Source organism: Rhinopithecus bieti, unplaced genomic scaffold (assembly GCF_001698545.2).
Source record: "Rhinopithecus bieti isolate Rb0 unplaced genomic scaffold, ASM169854v2 scaffold_1017, whole genome shotgun sequence".
Classification (NCBI taxonomy): domain Eukaryota; kingdom Metazoa; phylum Chordata; class Mammalia; order Primates; family Cercopithecidae; genus Rhinopithecus; species Rhinopithecus bieti.
The window spans coordinates 1,001,842-1,011,156 of record NW_016803657.1 but is presented as its reverse complement, the minus strand read 5'-3'; the positions used below and the strand labels follow the sequence as shown (position 1 = coordinate 1,011,156).

Here is a 9,315-nt window from a genome sequence, read left to right as displayed (position 1 = left end):
TTTTTTTTTTTTTTTTTTTTTTTTTTTTTTCCGAGACACAGTCTCCCTCTGTCGCCCAGGCTGGAGTGCAGTGGCATGATCTTGGCTCACTGCAAACTCCACCTCCTGGGTTCAAGTAATTCTTATCTCAGCCTCCTGAGTAGCTGGGATTACAGGTGCCTACCACCATGCCCAGCTAATGTTTGTATTTTTATTAGAGACGGGGTTTCACCATGTTGGCCAGGTTGGTCTCAAACTCCTCACCTTAGGTGATCCACCCACCTCGGCCTCCCAAAGCACTGGCATTACAGGCATGAGCCACCACACACGGCCTTTGCCGCCATCTTCTAACAGCCCTCTTGCCCTCTCCAGGTCTCTGCTGGGCAGGCAGCAGCCACTCACCGGAGGAAGATGTGGTTGCACTGTTTGCGGATGTAGGCCCGGAGACCCAGGAACTTGCCGTAGACCCGGTGCAGGATGGTCTTGAGGTACTCACGCTCCCGGGGGTCCTCACTATCAAATAGCTCCAGGAGCTGTAGGAACCAGAGTCAGGGTCAGGGTCAGGGGAAAGGTCCACCCCAGGTTGCTTCCATCCTATCCCTCACCCCTCAGAGAGCCTGCCCCTGCCTTGTGGTACCACCCAGCCTGGGCTCCCCACTTCACCATCAGGACAAACTTTTGATCCACGTATCTCTTGGCCACGGAGGGCTGGAAGTCTGGGCTCTCCAAGAAACGCAGGAAAAACTCATATACGAGCTGGGGAGGGGCACAGACAAAAGGCGAGTTCAGTAACAGCCTCACCCACTCATTCCACCCTATGGCCCTCATCCAACTGTCTAGGGGTTAAAGAGGCCCTTTCCCCATGCCTTGGATCTCTTCCGAAACTTGGATCTCTGTCTTCCCCAACCCTTCGGACCTGCAGGTGTGGCCACGAAGGCTCAAGGTTGGGCTCATCCTCTTCAGGGTCAAATTCAGGGTTCTCACTGGGCGGCAGAGTCCGGAAGATATTCACTGAGATCTGAGTGGCAGAGGTGGGGTTCATTAAGGAAAAGCCCTTGAAGCCAGAAGCCAGGGAGTCCCTCATTCAAAGTTCTTTCAGGCTGGTCTCGAACCCCTTGCCTCAAGTGATCCTCTCGCCTCAGCCCAAAGTGCTGCGATTACAGATGTGAGCTGCTGCTCCCGGCCCTCATTCAAAGTTCTAACAGGTTGATTTCAGCACCTGCCCCAGCAAGCAGTTCATTCCTTGGGCAACCATCACCTGAACGCCTAGTTCGTGCAAGACCTGGGCCAGGGGCTGGGAACCCAAGGGTGAATGGGACACATCCCTGCCTTCTAGGCAGGTGCAATCCAGTGGGCAGAACAAGGTTGGAAGCTGTGAGGTCTATGGGCAGGAAAAGAGAGATTTCCAGCTTGGGCATTGAGAGCAGCTTCTTGGCAGAGGCAGCACCTGAGCCAGGCCACGGATGGTAAGGGGTGTGGGGTAGAGCACTCCAGGCCTCAGGCAAGTATAAGCAAAGGTGTGAAGGTGGGGCAGGCCCGGAGGCATTCAGTGGGTGTCGGGCAGCAGCGGGTCAGGGGGAAGGAGGACGTGGACTAAGGCCAAGTGGATGAGTGCAGGGGTGGATCCTCCACGCAGGGGTCCTGTGGACAAGTCACGGGGCTCACACACCCTCTTGGTCGACCCTCGGAGCCTGAGTGGCAGGTGCTTACCATGCGGATGATGTCTGGGTAGACGGGCTCGATGAGGACACCCCGGGTACTCCCCACACACTCCACCAGCTCGTTGAGGGCTGCCCGCTTCACCTCCTTCCCCTTGAGGTCAGCCACACAGTCCAAGAAGTCAAACATCACCCCACACTGGGCCAGCTTCCGGCTCAGCAGCTCGTGCAGCTCAGAAGCCGGCACATCTGGGGAGGGGAGGGCATCCTGAGCCTGAACCCCAGCTCCCCCAGCTGCCCCAGCTCTGGGTGGGACAGACCCTCCTAATCTCCAGGGCAGTCTCTGCTGCCCCCAGGCCCCATGCTCTTGTGCCATCTCCTGCTCCTTGCAGACAGCAAACAACTACTGTCCCTTCCTCCATTCCTGGGGGTTGAGGGTTGCTTTTCTTCCTCCTAATCCAGGCTCAGAGAGTATGGTGGCCCGATTTTTAAAACGAGATCACAAATGCTGGATGCAGAGGCTTTCCACAGGTGCCCCAAACAGCTGCTGCCTCCCTCTCAGGTGGCACCCTGTTCTAAGGGCCAGAAATGGGGAGGGGTTCAGGGCCAAGGATCTCTTTGGTGTCCTCAGGCTTGGCCAGTCTGGCCCCTATGGCCCAGGGCTGGGGAAGGGAGCTACGTGGTGATCCCAGGGACCCCTGCCAAGAGCCTGCTCCAGGGATCCGGCAGCTGGCTGGGCTGATAGTGGCCCCTGGAACCCAGGCTATGGGCCCCACCCTTGGCCCTGGTCTGCCCCTACGGTGGCGCCACCTTCGGATGTCCCACCTCCAAGGATGACAGGCCAGTCAGGCCATGCGTCAGCAGAGAGGGCTGGAGGGCTGGGGTCAGTTCTGATGGCGTAGAACCTAGCCTGGAGGGGTATCCAAACTCCCTCTCTTGGCAGTTGCCCGCTGCCTCCCACCCCACCCCACGGCCCTGCTGGTCCCCTCGGGGACTCGGTTCCCCTGGTGGCCAGCTGCCAGCTCACCTTTGAGCAGGGGCAGCGGCGTGAGCTCCTGCTGGTTGCTCTGATAGCGGAACTGAGAGGAGCTGTGGGAGCGCCGGGGCCGGGCTCTGCGGAGGGAACGGCGGGAGAAGCCGTCCACCTTGTCGGGTGGGGGCACAGGCGACAGCCCGGGGAGGAGGGGCTGGTGGGGTGCTTGCAGGGGCAGCTTCGTCTCCATGGTGGTCAGGCGGCAGGTCAAGCTTTCAGAGCCCCGGGGGTTCTCTCTGGGCCTGGGAGGTGCTGGGTGAGACTGGACAGACTAACTTGGTCCCATCCTGTCGGGTCGTGGGGGGGGGGCACAACCACAGTCCTGGGCCCCCCCCCAGGGCCTCCGGCAACTGTCCAGTCCTGGGGGGCAGGCAGGGTAGAAAGGAGGATGGCTCAGGCCTCAGATCCTTCCTAGGGGTCCTGAAGAGTCCAGTTAGGGTTCCCACCCTGGCTCTTTTGAAAACGAAGTCAGGCAGAAAGGTCAGCAAGAAAGAGACAGAGAAAGCCCGTCAGTTCCTCAGGAGAGCCGGCAGGCTGTGTGGAGGGCCAGGTCTTTTCCCTCCTATCCTTGCCCAGACCCTAAAATAGGGGTGCAGCCCCCTCCCATCCTGGACATGTTCCTCCCTTCTCTCAGACAGAAAGGCTCCAAAACAACCCCTCCCAGAACAGGGCCTATCCCCCAAGCCAGCCCCGACTCAGAATGGAGCCCCGATCGTCATCCCTGCCCCTTTCAGAATGGAACGCATCGCTGCTCCACTAACCCCGGCCTCTTGGGACAACCCCAAGACTGGAGGTGCTGTCCCGATGCCACCCCGCTCCTAGAACCCGGCACCCCCCCCACCTCAGCTCCTCCTTCCTGGCGCCCCAAACCTCATGGGGTGGGGGACACTCACTTCTCGGAAACCCAGACTTCGGTCGCCAACCCGCGGGGGCTGCCCGTGGGGAGGGCGACGGCCGTTCAGGGCCCCTTCGTAGCGGTTCCGCTCGGGGCGCTGGGGCTGGGCGGCGGCGCTCCTGGGTTCTCTCCCGGGCTCCGGGGGGGCTGGAGCATGCCCCCAACTCAGCCCCGGGCCGGGACCGGGCGCTCGGCGGGCTCTGCACCGGCCTTCGCAGCGCGCGGATCTCCGCTGAAGTCCTGGGACTCCGACCCAGCGCGGTGCAGCGCAGCGGGAGCCCCGGCTCGGCTCCGTGCGCACCGGCACCCGCCGCCCAGCTGCTCAGGATGACATCAAGTCACCTCCCCCCGCCCGGCCCGCACCTCCCCGAGGGCTGAAAGTGGGGGCTGCGTCAGGAAGGCCCGGGGCCGCTGGGAGATGTAGTCCCCGTGCCGTTTAAAGTGAGCTGCCAGACCAAAGGGGACACCCTTGAGGGCAGACTCTGGGGTGAAGGCCGAAGCTTTTGAAGCCAGAGAGCAGAGTGGGATGGGCTCTAGCTGGGGGCGGGAAGCGTGGATTCTGGAAGGGAGGCAGAATAGGGAAAGAGGAGGGCTTAGGAGTTTGCACCAGAAAAGTGGGGTGATGCCAGGACATTGACAGGAAGGAGTGGCAGCGAGCTATGCCAGGCCCACAGATTTGGCCTGGGCCTTCTATGCCCTAGGCCATCCCCCTAGGAACCTCACCCTCACCCCAGAACCAAGAGACACTTCAGAAACCCCTTGGAAACCAGCACTGGACTAGTTAAAAGTCTGCGATGAGTCAGTGCTTGCTGGGAGGGGTGTGGTGCACCCAAGGCTGCTGGGAAATGCAGTCCATCCTCAGGCCTGCAGTCCCCCTCCCGTCCCTTGCTGTCTATGGTGACATCATGGTCTCCAGTTTAAAGGGCCAGTCCTGGAGTGGCAAAGCCCGAGAGGAGGTTTTCTCCTGGAGCTGCCACCTCATCCCAGGCAGCCTGGTCTTCCCAGATGGACCTTTCAGCCCCGCTGGGCCCTAAGATGTGCTGGGTGGGACAGTGTCTCTTGCTCAAAATCCCACTGCTGGTGTGCAAGGCAGGGGTGGGAGTCCAGGAGTTTGGCATGCTGACCAAAAGTTCCCAGTCTGCAGTCCTGGGCCCCCTCCTAGGATCCTGGACCCCAACACTCTTTATAGCCCTAAACTCCATCCCGCTACACTGCTGTGAAATCTCCACCCTGAAATGTTGCCTGGATAAGCAGCTGGTCCATGGTGAGCAGCAGGAAAGTGTGATGAGACCAGATAATGAGGTCGGGGAAGGGGCCTTTTCAGAGTCTGCCCCATCCTGCTTTGGGTCTTGGTGACCACTCAGTGCTCCACTGGAACCGCCCAGCCATCCTCCCGGAATGGCTTGCAGAGGAAGCCTGGGTGTGCAAGAGGTGCCCACCTACCAAAGCAACAGAAGACAGAGGCCTGCACTGAGGGCCGCAGTTCACCAGGCTGGGGTCCAGGACTCCAGCACTGGAGACCCAGCAAGTGCTCTGCTTGCTCAGGAACCTCCGGCAGGCCTTGCCCATCTGGCCCTTGGTGTCCCTGTCTGTCCAGTGGGAATCCATGATCTCCCTCCTTGCCCACCTCCCAGGCTCTTCTGCATCCCTGAACAAGCTGAGGGAGGACAGGCCCACAGAGCCTCTGCAGCCAGGCAAGGACCCTGAGGCCAAGAGAGGAGAAGCGCCTTGCCCAGAGTCACACAGCGTATCATCAAAAGTTGGGGCCAGAGGGCAGGCCTCCACCTCCCAGATGGCTACAGCCCACCTCCACAAGCCCCCTGGTACCAGTTCCCTGGTCTCAAAGCTAGACTGGCCACACAGGACTGGTGTTTTATGTAAAGGAAGTGCTAGGGGTAGGTGTGAGAGCTTACACTTGCAATCTCGATACTTTGGGAGGCTGAGGTGGGAAGATCACATGAGCCCAGGAGTTAGAGGCTACAGTAAGCCGTGATTGTGCTGTCGCACTCCAGCCTGGGTGACAGAGACCGTGTCTCAAAAATAAAACAAGAAACAAAAGTGCACCATTTGAGAACTGGGGCACTGAAGAGTAGAGGAGAGGCATAAGACTTTTGGAAGAAAAAAAAGACTTTTTTTTTTGAGATGGAGTCTTGCTCTGTCGCCCGGGCTGGAGTGCAGCGGCGCGATCTCTGCTCACTGCAAGCTCCGCCTCCCAGGTTTACACTCCATTCTCCTGCCTCAGCCTCCCGAATAGCTGGAACTTCAGGTAACTGCCACCAAGTCCAGCTAATTTTGTTGTATTTTTAGTAGAGACGGGGTTTCACGGTGTTAGCCAGGATGGTCTCGATCTCCTGACCTCGTGATCCGCCCGCCTCAGCCTCCCAAAGTGCTGGGATTACAGGCGTGAGCCACCGTGCCTAGCTGAAAAAAAAGACTTCTGAAGTGGTGGCATTTGAACTGGGTCTCGAAATAGGCACAGTATCACTTAGGGGTATGCAAGGTTGAACATTCTTTTTTTTGTTTTTGTGATAGAGTCTCACTCTGTCACCCAGGCTTGAGTGCAGTGGCACCATCTCGGCTCACTGCTGCAACCTCCGCCTCCTGGGCCCAAGCAGTCCTCCTGCCTCGGCCTCCCAAGTAGCTGGAAACACAGATGTGCGACATCATGCCGGGCTAATTTTTGTTTTTTTTGGTAGAGACAGGTTTTCGCCATGTTGCCCAGGCTGGTCTCAAACTCCTGAGCTCAAGTGATCCATTTGCCTCAGCCTCCTAAATGCTGGGATTACAGGTGTGAGCCACTGCACCAGGCTTTTTTTTTTTTTCAGTGGCGTGAGCCTGGCTCGCTGCAACCTCTGCCTCCCAGATTCAAGCAATCCTCCCACCTCAGCCTCAGTCCCAAGTAACTGGGACCACAGGTACATACCACCACTCCTGGCTAATTTTTTGTATTTTTTGTAGAGATAGGGTTTTGTCATGTTGCCCAGACTGGTCTCTAACTCCTGGGCTCAAGTGATCCTCCCACCTTGGCCTCCCAAAGTGCTGGGACTACAAGTGTGAGCCACCATGTGTGGCTTTTACCACAATTTAAACGAAATGCATTACATTGTGTTATATGCAACAACAGATATATGTTCAAAACAAAAAAAAAGTCACCCATTTTAGTTGTACAATGTATAGATGAAGTTCCATGTATTTATAGATGAAGTTTGTTTTCTGAGGTGTGTCCAGATCCCCCTGTTCTCCTGGCTGCCCCTGAGCTACCTAAAGGAGCTTGTCTGGCCTGGACACCCAGTTCCCTGCCATCTGCCTGGGATCTCCTTCCTCCAGCTCCACCCAGCCTTGAGGGATGGCCACTCTTCCTCCATGAAAGCCCTTCCCTCTGATAAAACCCAAGCTCTCCACCCAGGACAGAGTCAAAAGCCACAGTCCCCAGGCCACCTCCATGATCCCTTTCTCACCGAGAGGGTGGGCCATCCATGGGGGAAGGGAGAGACTCCTTCAGGGCCCCTGAGGCCTAAAGCACACAGTTTACCAGATGAGTTTTTGCCTAATCTAAGGTGGGAAGGATGCGCCCGGGAGCTCACCCCTGGGCAAAGCCTGGCCCTCCCCGTTTTCTCTCTATGGGGAGGAATCCTGGCCCCAAACTTCCCCAGACCTCTTGAGTTGACTGGAATCCAGTTGTCCAGTAGAAGAAGTCCCTAAATGCAGTGGCCAGGGCCAGTGTATTTGTTAGAACTGCTGGACCTAGGCCAGGTGCAGGGGCTCACGCCTGTAATCCCAGCACCTTGGGAGGCAGTGGCAGGCAGACTGCTTGAGCTCAAGAGTTCAAGACCAGCCTGGGCCACATGGTGAAATTCCATCTCTACAAAAAATAGAAAAATTAGCTGGGCATGGTGGCATGAGCCTATAGTCCCAGCTACTTGGGGAGGCTGAGGTGGGAGGATTGCTTGAGCCCGGGAGGCAGAGGTTGCAGTGAACTGTGATCATGCCCCTGCACTCTAGCCTGAGCAAGAGTGAGGTACTGTCTCAAAAAAAAAAAAAAAAAAAACAAACTTACATATAGAACTGCTGGACCTAAGGCTGGGCGTGGTGGCTCACACCTGTAATCCTAGCACTTTGGGAGGCCGAGGCGGGCAGATCACGAGGTCAAAAGTTCGAGACCAACCTAGCCAACATGGGGAAACCCCGTCTCTACTAAAAATACAAAAATTAGCCAGGCGTGGTGGTGCGCGCCTGTAATTCCAGCTATTCAGGAAGCTGAGGCAGGAGAATCACTTGAACCCAGGAGGTGGAAGTTGCAGTGAGCTGAGATCACACTATTGTACTCCAGGCTGGGAGACAGAGCGAGACTCTGTCTCCAAAAAAACAAAAAACAAAAAACTGCTGGTCCTAAAGTGGGGCTTGGGACTTCGCTGCAGAATGCCCCATGGGGTTCCCAACACCACCTTTCCTCCCAAGAGAATATCGTCCCCTTTACTGTGCCAGGATTTTTTGCTTACTCCTTTACCTCCTCCTCCGAGGCTAGGTTGGGGAATGACTGTCTCTGGAGTTGGTTTTCTACGGAGCTTGTCTGGGGAAGTATCTTTGCGTCCTCTCAGTCCTGTCTGATCTTCTGCTGTGGCACACTCACGGCACTGGGAATTGGAGCTCAGGAATGGTCCTGCAGGCACCAACTCCTAAGAGATGGATGTGCCCACCAGTTAAGTTACAAGAGACAGATGTGAGGCAGATGTGTTTGCTCTCCTCCCTCACTGGAGGAGAGCAAACTCCCAGAGTGGCTCCAGGGGCCTAGAAAGGACAACTTTTCTTGGACCAAGAGAATATCCCCTTCTATCCCCACCGCCTTTGGCAGGGAGAAGTGGTGTTTTGTGTTTTTTCTTTCCTTTTTTTGTTTTTGAGATGGAGTCTTGCTCTGTCGCCCAGGCTGGAGTGCAGTGGCGCAATCTCGGCTCACAGCAACCTCTGCCTCCTGGGATCAAGTGACTCTGGCCACCTCAGCCTTCCAAAAATGCTGGGATTACACAAGTAAGCCACTGTTCCTAGCCTCTTTTTTCTTTTTATGATTTCTGAATCTTAATGCTTTTTCATTCATTCGCTCCACAGCACTTAGGCACATAGCCTTGGTCTCCTCTCTCTTAAGAATGGGGATATTAATAGAACCTCCCTCATGAGCATATGGTGAACAGCAGAGCAGATGAGATCGTGCACGTAAAGTAACAAGCCCAGGGCCTAGGACATCACACAGGCTTAATTCATGGTGGCAATTATATTTACTATTAATTTTGTTTTAGACAAGATCTCCGTCTGTCACCCAGGCTGGAGTGCCATGGTGAATTCATGACTTCACTGCAATTTCAAACTCCTGGGCTCAAATGACCACATGTACGCATCACCACGCCTGGCTAATCTTTTGAAACTTTTTTTTTTTTGTAGACACAGGGATTCAGGCTATGTTGTTCAGGCTGGTCTCAAACTCCTGGGTTCAAGCAATCCTGCCTCAGCCTCCCAAAGTGCTGAGATTACAGGAGTGAGCAGCCCATCCTGGTCTATTATTATTAATACAATAATCAGTTGGTGAGCACAGTACTGCCCCCGGCCTGCCATGGAAGAAGGCAGAGCTCTCGATTCCTTCCACAAGCACTTTCTGTTTTTTTTTTTGAGACGGAGAGTGCAGTGGCACAAACTCTCGGCTCACTGCAAGCTCCACCTCCCAGGTTTACACCATTCCCCTGCCTCAGCCTCCCGGGTAG

The 9,315-nt window shown here is 56.2% G+C and overlaps 1 protein-coding gene across 3 annotated transcripts in view; it reads right to left on the bottom strand.

Moving 5' to 3' along the window:
• The window catches only part of PPP2R5B (protein phosphatase 2 regulatory subunit B'beta), a 10,088-nt gene extending 6,033 nt beyond the window's left edge, over nt 1-4,055 (bottom strand). The window contains exons 1-6 of one of the 3 annotated variants that reach the window (XR_001889430.1): nt 3,564-4,055; nt 2,665-3,123; nt 1,690-1,886; nt 896-997; nt 643-735; nt 382-512 (exon numbers count right to left, since the gene is read on the bottom strand). Coding sequence is in view for 2 of the 3 variants with exons in the window: in XM_017893341.1 (XP_017748830.1) it covers nt 382-512; nt 643-735; nt 896-997; nt 1,690-1,886; nt 2,665-2,860 (719 nt within the window). In the remaining variant the exon portion in view is untranslated. The remainder of the gene's footprint in view (nt 1-381; nt 513-642; nt 736-895; nt 998-1,689; nt 1,887-2,664; nt 3,124-3,563) is intronic. The other 2 variants (XM_017893341.1, XM_017893350.1) reach the window with 2 other exon arrangements.
• Between the last annotated feature and the right edge of the window lie 5,260 nt (nt 4,056-9,315).